This window comes from Rhipicephalus sanguineus, chromosome 10, assembly GCF_013339695.2.
Source record: "Rhipicephalus sanguineus isolate Rsan-2018 chromosome 10, BIME_Rsan_1.4, whole genome shotgun sequence".
Taxonomy (NCBI): domain Eukaryota; kingdom Metazoa; phylum Arthropoda; class Arachnida; order Ixodida; family Ixodidae; genus Rhipicephalus; species Rhipicephalus sanguineus.
The window spans coordinates 13,239,617-13,257,838 of NC_051185.1; the positions used below are offsets into that span (position 1 = coordinate 13,239,617).

Below are 18,222 nucleotides of genomic sequence, written 5' to 3' on the forward strand. Positions count from 1 at the left end.
TACGAAGATAGTTATCGTTTTGCTATTTTTTGTAAATGGTTTTTTGTTTCTTGTTTTTCTAACCGGACCCTCTGGTGCACGTAATTTGCAGCTCTGTTACTTAAGCACGGTTATGCGTAATAAATGTTTCAGCTGTCAGTCAGCGCTCGTCCCGTGTTGTTCTTCCCTTTTGTCTCTTGTTTTTTTCGCGCTGTTTATTACTATGAATACATACCAACTAGCCCAGCTTACCACTCTCTCAAAACAAGGACGAAGAAGAAGGCACACTCACACACATATCGTCGCCGCACGGTGTATAACGTGCCGGGATGTGCCCCTTTGACGTGCCCCCAAATCTAAGCACACGGGCGTTGTTTACTTTCCATCCCCGTCGAAATGAGCCCACCGGGGCCGGGAATCGAACTCGTGGTCACAGCTGGGCGACACCTAACTTGCAAAGCTACCACGCCGAACTTTTTGTACCCTCAGTCCGGTGAGTTGTTACTGCATATCACAGTTGTGCGCAACGCGTTACGAGTAATCGATTCCTTGTAATGAATTACATTTTCTTGTAATTTTGTAATATAATCAATTACTTATTCTAAACTAACGTTCTGGGCGATTTAATGAAATTTTCTTACAATTGATTACCGGTAATCAATTACACTTCTTTTTCCGATATCAAGTTGCAACCAGTCTTCTACGGCAGTTCTTGTCCCGAAATACATGCGACCGCCCTGTAGGGACCGCCCGTCCTGTCAGACGAGGGGTCCCTACAGAGTCTTGCCTGTAACGCCTTACCCGAGCGCCAGGAACAGCGAAGCGCGACGCTTCATAGAGGACATGGACAATACCATCGAAGCACTGCGCCACTACGAACTGGTGCGCAGGGTGTTCTTACGTTATAATACCGCCCTTCCTTCCAGCGCATGCATTGAGAGAGTGTTCAGTGTAGCAGCTGACCTCACGGAAAAATCAGTGAAGACAACTTTGAAAGACAACTCCTGTTGAAAGTTAACGATGTACAAACCACGCCAGTTAGTTGTAGTTTGAGTAAACCTGTGTTATTGTGTTACGGAAATAAAATTTTAAGGGAAAGTGACGCGAAAGTAATCGATTACATTTGAGTAATAGCTCAGTTACTTTCCTGGGGCTGTAATTGAGAACTATAATCAATTATACGTTAAAGTATGTAATTTAATTGTAATCGATTACTTATTTTCTAGAACGTGTACAAGTCGGCTTCATATCCTCATCGTGTACTAATCGGTTCAAAGCGTGCCTCTTTTGCTGCACAGTATTGTTACAATTTGTTTGTCTTACCCATACCAATGTAAACGCAAGCCTGTGATTTTTTACAGCGAAAGCTGTTATGATATCACTTCAACGGCCGTTTTTGGCGCCGTAGTTGTCCGCCGCCGCCGCCGGTGCCCGTAACCGCTATCGCACGAATTAAAAAAAAGGAAATAAGAAAAATTTCCAGGATGGAACGAGATTCGAACCTGGGCCCTCTGCGTGGGAGCCCAGTGTTCAACCTCTGAGCCATGGTGGTTTTTTTTTTGCTTTATTGCCTGTTATTAGATACGTACATCAAACAATAAGGACATGAAAGAAAAGACAAAAGTTGTGTCAGTCCCACTGGACAGACACAAATTTAAAATTCCTTGAGCGCTGTCAAGGGTTCTACCCTCGACAACCACTCAGGTACAAACTCCTGAGCTTTCTGGAGTTCCACAAACTTGGTCATACACTCACGAAAATACATCCGTGCGGGCCGTGCGTCAGAATCGCAATAAAACCCCGCCATGCGAGCCCGCCATAAACAGTGAAGGCCACTTAGCATAATCAAGTCAAAAGGGAGTCCCTCTTCATCATTTACTGGCAGAAATCTTATACCATGTGGATCTAACGGCAAATCCTTCTTTATCGTCCTTTGAAGCACATCCCAAAAATAAACTCCTTCCCAGCAATGTAAGAAACGTGGTCTATAGTTTCCGGTTTTTTACAGATGAGGCAATCTGGCCCCCAAGGTAAGAAAAGACCACGGTCTTCTTGAAATGCCTTGAGAGATAATGTACCTGTATGAAGCTTAAAAAAGAAAGACTTCGCGGCAGGAGCCACTTGCATTCTCTTCACCCTCTTAAGCACATCTTGCCCTTGACTTCCAATGTATATGGCTCAGTATAGAGGTACAGGTAGAACAGCATCACATACATCTTTGTAGAGCTTTTTACGTGTCACTGAAAACAGATACTCATTAGAAAATCTAACAGATAAAATGCATACACTTAGAATAACCTCCTTAAGATACCCGCAGACAGCGCCTGTCATGTGATTCGTACCAACCACATATCCAGGTAAAGCCCGCATCAGTCTCAGTTGGCACACCGTACGCAGGAAAGGATCATTTGTGTTGCGGAAGAAAAGGAACCTGTTTACTACTTGGCGTATGAAAAGATGTGGTAATCCCAACCCTCCCTGTTTCACTCGTCTAAACAGATTAGTTCGACTGCATCTCTCCCAATTCGACGCCCAAACGAAAACTGCGAATATGCGATGGAGCTTCTGTATGTTTGCCCTTGAACAATGCAATACTTGCATAACATACCAAAGTTTTGCGGCAAAGGACAGATTGCAAACAGTCGCTCTCGAAAACATTGACAGGTGATTACCGTTCCATCTGTTGGCATTCAGCTGAATTTCTCTCGCTTGTTCTTGCCAGTAGTTCTCATTATCTTTATAATATTCCAGTGGGATACCGAGGTACTTAACGGGTGTGGTCACCCACTTAACATTGGCAAAATAGTCTGGTCTTGACGGCCACTTTCCATGCCAGAAGCCCAGGCACTTTCCCCAGTTCACAAAACTGCCAGTTGCATTGCCGAAGCTTTTAACTACTTTGATGGCAGCGCTAACACTTTCTTGATCAGTACAACAAATTGCCACATCGTCTGCATACGCGAGAATTTTAACTTCCGATGCTTGTAATCTAAAGCCGTGAATGCTGCTGTTTTCACTTATTGCTAAGCACAAAGATTCTATATATAGACTGAACAATAGAGGACTGAGCGGGAAGCCTTGACGAACAGAACGCCTTATGTCAATGGGAGCGCTCAGTGACTTGTTGACTACTAGACGTGTCGTGCAATTCCGGTATGCCATAGCTACTCCATCTCTGATTATTGATCCAACATTGACATGGTCGAGGATGGCAAGCAGAAGAACATGTGAAACACAATCAAAAGCTTTCTGGAGATCAATCTGTAGAATCGCTACACCACCCTGATCGGCGTCGCAGCACTCGAGCACGCATCGCATCTTGTGTATATTAGTGCTTGGAACTGCGTTGCAAAAGGGCCCTATACAGGCTTCATGTCGCGAAGGAACCACATTAACATATGTAATGTAGTGTGGTAGAAGAGTAAAATAACAGCCAGGCGTCACACAAACGCGAATTCTGTAACTGCGCGTCACACAATGAGAATTGCGCGACGAGTAGGTTGTTGAATGCTTCCAACCCATTACAAAGGTCTTGCGATAATTCTTCATCGTCATCAGCCACAGCCTCAACAAAGAGCACATAATGTCTTACAGGTGTTTAGCGAGTACCACGGTTCTCCGCAGAATGACGAAAAATTGCATAGTGGCTGCTTCCCTACTTCACAAAAATTATGATGATTTATAGCGTAGTGGGTTCCTCGCAAGTGCGCTTCTATTGGTTGCCAAGGAAGCCCGTAAGGCTCCCATGATCCATTTCTTCAGGGTCTCAATAAAGTAAATTCTCTCCCTCTCTCTCTTTTTCTCACGGTTACATATGTTATAAAGCGTGGTGGGACAGTTAAATAACGACCGGGCGTCATACAATATGAATTACGTAACTAGTGGGTCGTTTAAAGCTTCTAACCCATTACAAAAGGCTCAGCCATAATTTTTCATCGTCATCAACCATCGCATCAACAAAATGCACATAATGCCTTACACATGGTACGTCGCTTCTCCGCAGAATAACGAATAATATCGTGGTGGGTGCTTCCCAACTTCATAAAAATTATGATTTGTCGCGTAGTGGGTACGTTGCTAATGTACTTGTATTAGTAGCCACAAGAGAGTTTATAACGGGCTCTAGAAAATAACGGGCTCGTCGCTTGTTCTGGTACACAGTCGAAACTCGTAATAACGAAGTGGCATGCAGTCCATAAATTAGTTCGCCATACCCGATATTCGTTGTAACAGTATAGATATAAATCGTCACTAACAAATCGGCAATGAGGCTCTCACGAATAGCCAGCGTGCAAAAACGAATATTACTAGGTTGTGTGCACATCGTGGCAAGCCCACGATGTGCACACAACTACTACACTTATAAAAACACGTCGATCCACCTCGCAACGCTTGGCTGAAAATGAAAAAAAAAAAATGCAGCATAGAACTACTCGCTGACTGCTTCGCATGAAACCGATTCCCACAGGGCGTGGAATCTGCCGGATTGTTTTGCATTTGTATGCTACCGTAGGAGATTTTAGCCTCTTCGTTGTAGCTGATATCACGGCGGCGCTCGCGTTTTCGGTTTCGTTATAAAAGTAATGAATGCCATTGAAATGAAGCGTGGCCAAACACAGTTCGTAGTTAGTTCGCTATAACCGATGTTTCGCTATAGTAGTGTTTGTTATAACGAGTTTATACTATATACCTGTCGTAGTCGAGCACTGTGTGTATCCTATGTGCTATGGCGATGAGTGTGCTGTTGGCGAAGGCCTCCCTGAGCGTGGCCTGGATCAGACGGTCCGTGTCACCGTCCATCTGCGAGGTGGCTTCGTCCAGTAGCAGTACCTTGGAGCCACGGAGCAGGGCGCGGGCGAGGCAGACTAGCTGGCGCTGACCGACGCTGCACGATATTTGTTAACAAATCGTCTTTCTTACAGACAGTTTATGTAACCGTGCATAATGCTGTCCACAGTATTGGTTGACCGAACAGAACTTGCCTCCATAGAAGCGTCCGACTAGGTATGCATTACTGTACAGCCCAAATGCCTACCAAATTTACTCGTGTACTACCTAGGGTTACCAGCCGCGCTGGATTTTGCGGGACTGTCCCGTCTTTCCATGCAGTGCCTTGTGTTCAGCGCCGTCTCTGTCGGGACAGCCACCAAATAGGTTTACGTTTCATAAGAGGCTCACAAAGTTGCACCATCTTGAAGGTTAGCTGAAAGACGTGATGATGTTTATTACTCTATTGCCTCACTGATTAAGCACGTAAAACTAGTGCACGGTGTGTGAAGATTTCTGGCAGATGGAAAGTCACTCTCCTAAAGAGCAAGGGAAATCCACTATAAATCAGCACGTTTAACTTGAAAGTCAATGCTGATACACTAAACAATAATCGACTGGTATAAGCTGATCTTGTACCACGTCTTTTTAACGTGAATCCAATCCTCGCGATCACATAGTTCTAGGGGCAACATTTACTTTAGCTATGAACTGTTGCACAATTTCAGGTGTTTTATGTGCCAAAAGCACAATATGATAATGAGGCATGCCGTAATGGATGCTTGTGAATTAATTTTGACCACCTGGGTTCTTTTTACGTGCACAGACATCGCATAGTATACGGGCCTGTAGCATTTCGCTTCCATCGAAATGCGCGTTTCGCACAGTAAAAATAAAGAAATAAAAAGAGTACGTTTACCTCACTTCGGCGAGTTCTTACTTTCCACGCATATGACTCTCTTAAAGGAGATACGCCAATTCTCTTTTGGGTCCCACGACTCTCAGAAGAGAGCACATTATCTCCACAGAGAGTTAATGTAACTCTTTAAGGACAGTCATATACGTGGCAGCTAAGGACTCGCAAAAAACAAAAGAACAAAAGGTCTCCCCCCTTTTTTTTAGAATGCGGGTCAGCATTCGAGCGCAGTAACCACAGCGCCAGCACGGCGGCTGTAGCTAACCGATTTCACACACGCCATCCCTCGCGCGATGCATTTTAGGCGCATGTATTTTCGCGAAAGAATGTCGGGGACGTCCGCGCATGCCCGGCACGCTGTCAAGAGCCATTACGAGTCGCGTATTTGTCGCTCTGAAAGTGGGCGGCCATGTGTCTGCGTGTCGTGTTCAATGCTGCAGTCTCTAAGTCATACTGTGCACTGACCATAAACAGTGACTTAGCGCAAAACAACGAAGAAAGGAGGGGAAAAGAGCAAGGTCCTTGTTCATTTCCCCACCTTTTTTCATTATTACACAGTACGCGGTACTCTGTAAATTTATTGTGTAAAGTACTTTGTGCACAGTACAGTGCAGTACAGTACTGTGCACAAAGTACAGTGCAGTACAGTGCAGTACCGCACAGACAGTGAAGTACAGTACACGGTAAGACTCGATCAGCCCAAGAGCACTCACTTCTGATTCTCTGTCGGCAGAGCAACAGAGAAAGAGCTACATTGTCTGCGGAATTCCGAATAGTTGCGCAGGCGACCCTCGCAGTGTCTCGTGTACTAGTTGGCATAGTTAGGACGACATCGCAACCAAATGCAGCGCAGCGATGAAGAGGGCAGAAATGATAATTCGCGCACTTTTGCCCCCGATCTTGTTCCTCTCCGAAAACTGGGCCAGCTTCCCTCTAGTGGTGCCAAGCCTGAAGGAAGAGCGCAGCTGGGTGGCTTTTCTTGTTTCTCTGTATCTTTCTGTTTGTTGTATCTCTTTTCTATATCTGTTTGTTTCTATTTATTTCTTTGTATTTCTTTCTTTCTCTCTCCATTTATTCCTCTCTCTCTCTTTCTCTACCTTTCTATATTTGTCTTCCTTTCCTTTCTTTCTCTCTCTCTCTGCTTCGTTCTCTCTCTTTCTTTGTTGCTCTTTATTTCTCTCTTTCTTTGTCTTTTTTGTGTCTGTTTCTTTCTATGTCTTTCTCTGTCTTTCTATCTTTTTATGTCTTTATTACCTTTGTTTCTATCTTTCTTTTTCTTTCTATCTCTTTCTTTCTCGCTCTATTGCACGCGTTTCACGCGCTCCAATTCGCCGAGCAGAGTTTTCGTTTAACATTCGCACCTGCTCTACTCCGTAGTGGGGCTTGTCCAATTCCTTTGGCGCGTACCCACCTGTGGCGCGTTTTTTGCAACACCGCCCAAACTACGGCGACCTAAAACGGCTTCACCGTAAAAATTTACGTGCATTCTTTGTGGCATAGAAACCTTGATGTCAACGACACTAACTAATAACAATCTCTGGTGTTTCACGTGCCAAAATTGCGATATGATTATGAGGCACAACGAAGTGGGGGAGTCCGGATCAACTTCGACCACCTGGGGTTTCTTAACGTCTATTTAAACCTAAGCCCGCGGGTGTTTCTCGGCCCCCATCATGATGCGGCCGCCGGGACGGGGAATCGAACCCATGTCCTCGAGCTTAGTGGTCCAACGCCATAGCTACCACAATGGCTGTTAGCCGCATTAGCCAACGACGAAAAGTGGCAAATGTATGCTTCTCCGGTGTTTAACCAGAGCTATACGTATTGGAATGTCTCAACGACTAAAAGATCAATCTTCACCGCACAATGAATAAATATTCCATTTCAGTTTCATTAGATATATTTATGCAGAAAAACGCACACGTTCCAATCTGCAGGAGCCCTTCCACTGAAGAACTATTTTTCTGTAAGGCAATTTTTTTTACTATTTAAACCTCTTTTGTGTGCAGAAGAGGCAGCAATCGGCTTAGCCAGGGGGAGGGCGGAGGGAGGTGGGGGGAGGGGTCAACTTATTCAGTCTTTGTGTTTTTTTGCACACAAGCACACGCATGAACGACAGAGGGCGGGTGATCGTCATGATGACGTCATGATGACGTCACATGATGTATTCACGTGAAATCCTCACCTGGTCAAAGCTGGGCCGATCACGGAGGCAGCGAAAAACCAGTTGAGGTGCAGAAAGTTTCCGTAGAGGGGGTGGGGGTGGGGCGAGGATCAATACATCTACTGACAAGAAAAAGAAGATGGCTGATGGCTTTCGCCTTCGAGTATTCTTAGACGAATGCATAATAAACCCTGTGAGTATTTTAACTCGAAATCTGGCATATCAAAGCGGTTATCCATAATATCTTGAACCCGAGGCTATACGAGCGGTACTGGATCATACCTGAAATTGGCGCCTCCGTCCGCAGTCTCCATGTCCAGACCCGCCGGGTGAACTTTTACCAGAGGTGCCAAGTGAGCTCGTCGCAGCGCCTGCCAGAGCTGCTCATCAGAGTGCGCCCCGGTCGGGTCGAGGTTCATGCGCAGAGTGCCTCGCACTAGGCTCGGGTCCTGCGCACCATTTGCATGGATGACACGACGTGAACCATCAGTGCAGTCAGAGTTCATTCATTCGCTGTTCTCTTCTCGAAAGACTCTGGTTCAATACCGCATACCGAATCCTGGACCAATGTGCACAATCTTTTGGCTAACATTTTCCAGTTTATCCAGCTACTGGAAATTACGTCTGGTAGTGAAGCTGCTGCACACAAGAGAATTAGTGCAGCCCAGCACGTGATGCGTACATCACGAGCTGGCCTGGTACGAAATAGATGATTCTGGTTCAAGTTAAGAGTTGTATTGGATACATATGATATGGCAGCTTAAGTTTACTTAAGATAAGGACCAACGAACTGTCAGAACAATTAACGACAAAATTGGACGGGTTCACTGAAAGGGCAGACAGTTTTTTTGGGAGCAGCTGCGATCGTCGGGGCACCTGGCGGAGCCGATCTCAACGACGCAATCTTTTCAACGTGGCCTCCGAGATGCACTTAGGCAGCGCGACGGAACACGTAAGTTTACCCAAGGAATGCACCGGGGCACACGAAGCCCTGCGTGCGAGTGTCATTACGTACTCCTAAGTCAAGCATTAGGACCGTCTCTACTTTGTTTTTTCTGTTTTTTTTTCTTTCTTTCTCTTCTTTTTTTTTTTTGCCTGGCTGCTGAGTTTCAGATCTGGATCGTCGAAGAATAAATAAGACAGCACCTGAGGAATAACGGTAACGGTTCGACGAAGTTTCTTCAGCGGCACATGGGTGATGTCGACACCGTCAATCAGGATGCGACCCTTCGAGCCTTTAAGGATGCGAAGAAGGCCAAGCACTAGAGATGATTTGCCTGCCCCTGTACGTCCAACGATGCCAACCTGTTTAAACGCGTTTAGCGAATCCAACGTCAGGGAAAATGTGATCGCAATGAGCAGGCTTTAACTACGTTGTTTAGTATAAGATAAACGTTCTTGCGGAGCTTCCGAAGAAAATATGCCCTATAGGGTAATCCTTGTTGTTATAAATTTGCTTAAAATTCGTGTATTTCGCTTACGACTTCTGGTGCATTGCTCGTGACACCATCCCAAGCCCATTTCTGAACAATATATATATATATATATATATATATAGATACTGAATCTCAGTTTGTCACAGCCTTGTTGTTCAGCCTTTCATGGTTACGCCTGCTTTTGCTGCATCGCCACTGCAAGGCAGTTAGATTTGTCACTGTAAGTAAACACACTGAAATTACACGAAATAGGATTACTTATTTATGCAAACTCTGGGTGGTCGGTTTCTTAAATTAGCGACTCACTGGTTTAATTTGATGGACAAACTGATTTAACAAGTGATTTATTTAACGGCTCTTAAACTGAATACATGAGTGATATTCAATGATATTTTCAATAACTCCTCTGCTGACCGACGACGTTTTCGGACTGACTGAGCTAGTGCGTGAATTACAACGACGACACTGCGTTCAAGCGGAGGCTGTTGATTTTCGTTCTTTTTTTACGTCGGTATGTTTGTTATACGATATTACTTCTTGTAAAAAAATGACATGATCGATGTCTCCGTCATAGGAAACAGTATAACACGAAAGTGAAACGCGTCTTCACAGACGTAGTCTATTGCCTATTTTACTTTGATATATGAGAGATTGGACAATGGCGATTACTGTTTGGCAGTACAGCACCGTTTACCGTGGATGCACCGACGTTGAGACCTGGTGGCGCATTTGCATCCCGACGACTAACGTCCATGATCATGATTAAGCCATTGTGGTAGTTCAAGTAGTTAACATATACCGGGACACACCATATGGTGAATCCCACACAAACATTTTATTTTTATTTATTTAGTACATACTGCAGTCCGTAGACCAAGCAGGAGGGGCGAAAAAAGGGAGCATAGCGAAAAAAATCGAAGAAATTATACAGCAAGTTAGAATACACAACACTACTGAAAAACAAGTCATACTAACTAGGATGCTTAGTTATACATCTCTAGAAGAAAAGTGAACAAACTTCTAGAAACAGTTTCAAGCACAAAAAAGTAAAGCTACACAGCTGAAATAATAAGATGAGATAATGTAGCATTGCAATATCAACAATGTTGATTACACAAAAAGATGCATGTATTTTTGAAAGTCGGGAATGCCACGTTCAGGAAAAATATTTGAAGGCACTGTATTCCATTCGCTAATGGTTCTCGGAAAGAAGGAGTGTTTGAAAAGGTTAGTACGTAAAAAGTATGGCGTCAGATCATGATTGTGGGCATGTCTGGTTTTCCTGGAAGAAGAGGGAGAGATGTATTTACTGGGATCGATATTAAACTGCCGATTACGAAGCAGGAAAAGAAACTTGAGTCTGGCGATAGCTCTACGCTGTTTCAGGAGTGGAATGCTGTTAGTAGCCATAAGTGATGAAGGTGAATCAAGATTCTGATAGGCATTATAGATGAATCTTACCGCTTTCCTCTGGACCGTTTCAAGTTTATGAACATCCTTTTTAAAATACGGGTCCCAGGCTACGCATGCGTACTCTAGACGGGGCTGAATAAATGTATTATATGCAAGAAGTTTGACCTGAGCCGACGACGTTTTCATCGACATCGACGTTTTCGATGACATCAACAAGCACGCAATAAACACTGGAACTCGATATGCCCTCCTTCAAAGCGTCGTCAATTGAGGTGAGAAACGGCAAGGTGTGCGCTTCCCACAAATAGGGTAATCTGCGCCTGTGCTTACGCATATACTGCCACACTACGTTTCATGAACGCGGGAAGTAGAGATTCGTAGCTTACATCAATATATTGACCGGAAAAAAAGAAATGGCTTTCGCCTTCGAGTCGTCATAGCTAAGTGCATAAGAGACCCTGTGACTCTCCACCTACGTCAGCTAGAAATCTCAACGGAAAGGCTTTCCGGACGCGTCGCCATCTATCATAATTAATAATAGCTGGTTACCCAAGCACCCACCTTCTCCATCGCCTGCACGGAGAAACAGACGCCGTCGAGGACGTTAGCTGCTATTCCTGGTCGGTACGAGGCCGAGTAATCTTGAAACTCGACGACGCCATCTGACGGCCACGTCTCCGGCAGTGTTGTCGTTATCGGTGCTTGCTTGTCTCCATCGAAAGGCGAATCAACCTCTGACTGAGCAATCAAACAGAATTACGAGATATCTGTCCAACTCAGAGCTTATATCTTCCACACGAACACGCAGAAGCAGTGGAATAAGTGATTACCTCAGGAGGTAGTTCCGTGTAATCGAGACACCGCTCGAACGAAACCATCATCTGTAGCGTGTTAAAGAGTTTCGTGCACAGGCTCATCAATGCCAACGGAACCTGAAAGTAGGCAAGTGGGGGAGAAGGGCGGTGGGAGGGGGTAACACTAAGGCCAAGTAGCTCGAAACACCGCATTTTTTACGATTAAAGTCTACAGATAAGTGGTTACCCAAACAAGACACTCTTCGTAAAATAATTGACAGCGCAACAGGTTAAAGACGCATTATACGCGTTTTACCATGGACATCCACCAACTAGCCCAACTCGCGATTCTTCTTCAGAAAGACACTCTTTCAGGCCGTAGGAGTCGAGAACGTACACGAAAGGCACTTCATCTAATGTCTGCATAAGCGAAGACAGTTGGAAAAACAGTGTAGGAAGGAAAATTGAATAGGGCATATAAATTTGTTTTATAAGAGCTGGCTATAAAAAGCTGCTTACCTTCTAAAATATGGAACCTTTGCCAAAAAAAAATGAAGAGGCGGAGGGGTACAACACAAGGCCTTATACGTAAGAAATTTTTTTCTTCTTTCAACGAAGTAAATTAACGGGTGAACAATATATAAAGCATGTACAGCGTTGTAGTGGTGGCCTTCAGGGATTCGCGTGGTGGGCGTTTCTTTCGATCACCGCAAAAGGAGTATTGCCGTAGGAATTGGATCGAATCCATTTGTTCCTAATACTTCCACGTTTTCGAGAGTCCACGATCTCATGTCATGCCACTTTATTATTGCGATAGCAATTATATGGACAGTCTCGACTGGAAAATGTCCGTCCCCGTCGCCGTCATTCACCGTATATGTATAAGTATGTATATATAGAGAAAAGCCATAAAGAAAAATAATTCAGAAATTCTTTCCGACGCGCGGAATCGAACGGGCGACCTCTCGCTTTGCAGCCCGCCGCGTTATACGTTAGGCCACGACAGCACCGTCTTTCAGCCTGCTAACGGCGAGCTATTTATATACACCATGTAATTCAGCATGCTTTCTTAGTGGCTACATAGATGGCGCGACGTGCGCGCGCCGCCCCTGCGAACGCCGTTGCTCTTCGCTCTACAGGGCGTGGTCGCTTTCGTGCGCTTATCTCGAGGAAAGAAGGGGCGGCCGGTGGGGTGCTTCGCTTCGCCCGCTGTAGCGGCCGCGTTTGCGAAAGGAGCGCGCTGTTCAAACAGAAATAAGTAACAACTGTGACAATTAGTTCGCGCTCGTTTTGTGTGTACCTATTCGTTCGTTCCGTGCGTCCTGCTTTATGTTTCAGCAGTGCGCTTCAAAGTGTCGAGCTGTGACGCATTAGTTCGCGCTCGTCCTGTGTGCGTTCTTTTCGTGCGTCCTTTGGGCTCGAGCGACGCGCTGGCAATTTCGAGCTGCTTTCCATTCTTCGCGTTACATTACAATTTATTGCTATCGCATTCGTTGCTTCGCCGTTGCGGCGAAACTGTGACTTTTTGACGTCATGATGACATCACAAATTTTGGCGATCTGTGACGTCATGATGACGTCATCACATGATGTTGATTTTTACATTCGTGTTGATGCCTTTGACGGTTAATTTTCGCGTTTGTTCAGGCATCTACGCATTTCGCCGTAAAAACAACAGCTTGATCAACTTACCCAGGACACCCCACACACACGACTTAATGTCCTGCTTACCGATGTGGCCGCACTGAGTGCGAGTCCCAGTCTACTGGGATCTGGTGCAGCCGAGCCCACAGTGCTCAGTAGGAAAGAAGAGAGGACGACCGCAAATCCTCCCAGCGCCGTCAGGGAACGCGTGAAGCGATAGCAGGCGCCGTAGGAGGCGTAGCCCCGCATGCTTACATCGCACAGCCGGGAGAAGTGCCGTCGGAATCGGTCGAGGACACCGTAAGCCCTCACACTGCTTAACGACTCCAGCGTCTCGGTCATGTGCTGCAAGAGCTTCGACGCGCCAACGCTGTCCAAGTAACGCGAACTGTGAGACACCCTCACTGCCATGACCTGCGAGAAGGCGGAGTTGAATGAAATGGAGCAGTGAGTCTTGTAATACGTGCAGCCCTAGCTTTGTGGTTAGGACGTGGTGCCTACTAGCTGCCTCGCGACCCTAGCGCAATATTCTAACAAGTGTGTCACCCACAAATCCAGAAGCGGCGATAATGGCGACGACTGCTGTGACCGCAACCACGAGTGGCACCTGCGTCGCGACTACGGCCACGCTGGCTACGGTGAGCAGCGAACCCTGGACGCACTGCAGTCCGCTCACGAACGACTCGGCGTCCACGAAGTCCAGGTCTCCGGCGAACCGGTTCAGCACCCTTCCTCGGGGAGACGCGTCGAAGAAGGACACCGGACTGCGAAGGACACCGTCTAGCATGGCGCGGTGCAGCGAGCCGGACATGAGGCGCGCTGTAGCCGCCAGCAGCACACCGCCCAGCAGTCGACAAAGCACTGCGAGAAAACAGCCGAAGCGGATTCATTTACTTGTCTACTCATTTATTCATCTGCTGCACAAAAAACCTCCACTCACAAAGCCGGAGCTGGAAATACAGTGTGTCCATAAAATCATGGCGCACCCTTTGACCGGTCACAGGAAATCAACGAAACAAGATAGTGCGAGGACTGGAAGTGTAGGCTGAGGCATTAGCGTGGCACTGCGAGTCGCAACGGGGCATTTAAAAAAGAATTGGTTTATTAGAACATCGTAAAAGGCAACCGCTCACGCCGGAGGATGGAGCGAAAGAGGGCGCCCCGGCCCTCACTTGGGCCTGGAGTCGTGTTGATGTAAGGACGCCGGAGGTGGCGCTAGCTGTACTTATACCGCTACGCTAGGGCACATGCGGGCGCTCACAATTAGAAATGTATCTTAAGCAAATAAAAGCAAATCTCTTCAAGTTTCATGTCACTTCATTGCAGTTCGATGTCGTCTCCATTTGTTGCTCTATACTTATCTAAACCATAATTTAGCAAGCTACAGAAGACACTGAGCTTTCCTCTGTATCATCCCCATCTCGTCTGGTGTGGGCGTGGGCTAATCCGCTGCTGCAAAGTTGGTGGTGTGGCGTCATAACCTGTATGTGCACACCTTTGCGCACCATATTACGGAAACTCGGAGAGCTTTTATTTTAGTTGATGAAGATTTCGCATTTCTATCTAGTTTTGTTGCATTCCTGTGACCGATGAAAAGTGCACAATGATTTTACGGACACACTGTAACATATATGGATCTACGCTAGATAGTAAGCTCGAGCATTACAGCGAGGCTGTATTGACTACCTTCCGTGCATTTTCCTTGTCCGTCAACACCTAGCTATATTCCACAGGCTTCTCAAGGTGGCGGTAGTCTTAGCGTTATTTTGTCTCTAGAACACGAAGCAAATATCTGCAATAATGGGTCTTTTGAAACTCGCGGAAGCATACGCACGGTAAGCGACAGCGATGTAGAAAACACATTCAGAGAAAACATCCTACATTCAGTAAACAATGTGGTAAATTTGGCATCGAATGAAGTATCAGATGAAGTACACATAAGTGAGTATGAAAACATATGTAGAGATACTCATCCGTACAGGGACAGCATAATATAATGACAGCAGAATGTACATACAGTGCTCACCGTTGGCGACGCAGATGCCGACTAGTACTCCAATCCAGTAGCGACGGGCGCCGGTCGCCCTGTCCGGGTCGGCAGTCGACGCATCCGTCCAAAACTTCATCCAGAGCTGCTGCATTGCCTGGGCCGCGGCTGAAGCGGCTAGAAGGGCGACTCCCAGCAGCGCTGGCCATTGAGAGAAGCGGGTGAGGCCCATGAAAAGCTGCCAGGACGTCTGCGAGATTTGGCGGCTGCGTTAAGGCTCGTTCACATCTGCGGCTAGCACCGGTCGCGCGGCCAAGTGAGTCGCAAACGGTCGCAAAAGGCCGCTTTGGTCCCAAAGCGAGTGCTTTGCCTCAGTCGTTCGCTGTTCGACTTTTCGGTCGCGCGTCTGCAGTCGCGAACCTCTGAACCAATCAGATGTGCAGGAATAGCACGACAGCTTATTTTACTAGGCAATGGCAATGCGATGTGACGTTAATTCTGCGTGGCGACGGGTATCGGTCGCACGCACGTGGGAACATAAATCGCCTTGAGTCACTTTTTGATCGCTAAAAGTCACTTTTCGAGTCAAATTTAGTCGCAAACGATCGCGCGACCGGTGCTAGTCGCAGGTCCGAATGCCTTTTGAGTTGACTGACCGACTCAGTGAACAGTACTCACTGACTCTACTAAACTGTGGAATGCAGTAGACTGACCTTTGGGTTTCCTTTGTAAATTCAGCTGCATACGGACGGCTGCTTTGAAAATCTTCCTATTGATAATTCTTACTCTGCCTTGAGAACTTCCGTAAAGCTGATTCGCATCGCTAACTGCTGACGGGTCTAGACAGGAATATGCACTTAATTCAGTGGACTAAGCTGACTTATTTAAACTGGCCTCTTTAATTATTTAGGGTTTAAGGAGACATCGCGATGACGTTCTCACCAATTTTGACCGTGCCATCTCTTCATCCGTAATTCTTCTGACAGCGTCGCATTCTTCGCCCTGTTCAAAGACCGCGCTTGCAGCACGATGGCACAGTAAAGTATATTAGGTTTCCGTAGGAATACTGCAATACTCGCCACTACAATTTTTGAAAACGCTCGAGATTGGCTCTAAAAAGTTTCAACTTACCTGTCTGCGGTACCAGAAGCATGCCGCCTCTGTCTCAGTGAGAGATGGAAATTCTGCGGTGACGCTGGGTCTCGTAGCAACTCTTCGAGAGTCGCGTACACCCTGGCGTTCTTGTCGTAAACCAACACAATCTTATCCATGTGACGCAAGTACGTACCTTGATTGCAAACCACAATGCGCGTCTGAAACGAAGGTGCACAAGGCGAAATTCATAAGGCGAACTTAACAGCACAAAATTTAACCGAGACAGATAAAACAAAAAGATTGGAGTAAACACTAATGACTGGAACAACTAGCAATTGTAAAAGTTGTATTGTTTAACTTCCGGCATTGCTTATCTTTTTTTACCTAATGTATTTTATCCACCCTGCACGGACTTCGTCTCTGCAGTATGTATAAAATAAACAAAATAATAAATAATTAATTAAACACAGTATGTAATTATACTTTCTTAGTATACTAGACTTCACTTCTCATGATTCCTATTTTGGCCCCGCCCGCCGCAGCTGCTTAGTCATTTGGCGTTGTGCATTCCCAGGATTTGCGGACATATGTACGTGGCGCCATCTCTCGGCGGCAGCAACGGCGTCCTGACATAACTGAATGGAAAATTGCGAAAAAAAAATATTCATATCGTTCGAAAAAAGCTAGTTACCATAAACGAACCTCGGTTATATGCAACAGGGACCCATTGGAACTTTCTGGTAAAACTGCAGTATTGCACTACAAAGCGCTTGGCTTCCCAGGACAATTGAACACCGCCCATTAGAAACAGATTGGGCCCCACTGTAAAATATTAAACACTCTGGGAAGCCAGAGCTGGCCTAATAAGAGTTTTATATGCATTAATTTTAACGCTGGGAGGTGTGTTTTTTAGTTTTCTTCTCAAAAAGTGCAGCTTGCTTAGAGCCTTTTGATATACGCTTTTTATATGACATTCCCAGTTTAATTTCGTCGTAAAAGTGATCCCGAAATATTTGACTTCATCGCACTTCTTCAGTGGGACGTTATTGATTGTGTACTGAAACTGAAGATGTTTTTTATGCGTGAAGGAAGTACTAGCTGTTTTAGTTGCATTTATTTCATCCCCCATTTGTTGCACCAGTTTTGTATCGAAGCTAAGGAATTGTTTAATTCTGTTTGATCGTCTCTGCTATTTATTGTTGTGTACACTACGCAATCACCAGCGAATAATCGCATCTGTACAGGTGGACAAACGCATGATTGAATATCGTTGATGTAGATCAGGAACAGTAGGTGCGCAAGTACTGAACCCTGCGGTACGCCAGAGTTAACTTCAAGGTAATCAGACACAATTATTCAGAGCTGTGCACTGCATTCTGTTTTCCAAATAGCTATTTATCCATGAAACTGCTTTTATGTGTATTCCAATGGAATTTAATTTAGTAACTAGGTCTAGATGGAGACGACATCAAATGCTTTTGAGAAATCTAAAAAAATAGCATCAATTTGGCTTCTATCATTTATTGCGTCAGCTATATCATGGCTTATCTGAGATAGCTGAGTAACGGTTGACAATCCTGAACGGAAACCATGCTGCCGGTTGTATAGTAGGTTATTATGCTCTAAATGTAATATTATCGCTTTATAAATAATATGTTCAAACAATTTACTGCACACACATGTTAATGAAACTGGTCTGTAATTTTTAACTTCGAGTTTAGAGCCAGATTTATGCACAGGTACTATGTTCGCCAGTCGCCGGTCGTCCGGTATTACCGAAGTTTCCAATCATCGCTTGTAAATTACGTATAAATATCTTGACATCGAAGCTGTGTTTTTCTGCAAAAATGCATTCGTTATAACGTCACGACCACAAGGTTTTTTTTTACATCCAGTTTTTGCAAGAGGCGATAAATTCCTTCTTGAGTGATGTCTATTTCGGGCATTGGATTGTCGTATTGATAATGGGACGAGGGGCCTTTAAAGGCAGTTCTGGTAAATACTAATTGAAAAAACGCATTAAACTTA

At 45.4% G+C, this 18,222-nt stretch overlaps 1 protein-coding gene across 2 annotated transcripts in view; it reads right to left on the bottom strand.

The window, feature by feature from the left end:
* The window catches only part of LOC119407065 (ATP-binding cassette sub-family C member 3-like), a 50,436-nt gene that overhangs the window by 17,231 nt on the left and 14,983 nt on the right, over positions 1 to 18,222 (bottom strand). Inside the window, exons 10-19 of one of the 2 annotated variants that reach the window (XM_037673903.2) lie at positions 16,231 to 16,412; positions 16,042 to 16,117; positions 15,139 to 15,349; positions 13,663 to 13,973; positions 13,200 to 13,526; positions 11,506 to 11,607; positions 11,237 to 11,413; positions 8,973 to 9,131; positions 8,109 to 8,275; positions 4,670 to 4,864 (exon numbers count right to left, since the gene is read on the bottom strand). In XM_037673903.2, coding sequence (XP_037529831.2) covers positions 4,670 to 4,864; positions 8,109 to 8,275; positions 8,973 to 9,131; positions 11,237 to 11,413; positions 11,506 to 11,607; positions 13,200 to 13,526; positions 13,663 to 13,973; positions 15,139 to 15,349; positions 16,042 to 16,117; positions 16,231 to 16,412 — 1,907 coding nt within the window. The remainder of the gene's footprint in view (positions 1 to 4,669; positions 4,865 to 8,108; positions 8,276 to 8,972; positions 9,132 to 11,236; positions 11,414 to 11,505; positions 11,608 to 13,199; positions 13,527 to 13,662; positions 13,974 to 15,138; positions 15,350 to 16,041; positions 16,118 to 16,230; positions 16,413 to 18,222) is intronic. The other variant, XM_049419903.1, reaches the window with a different exon arrangement.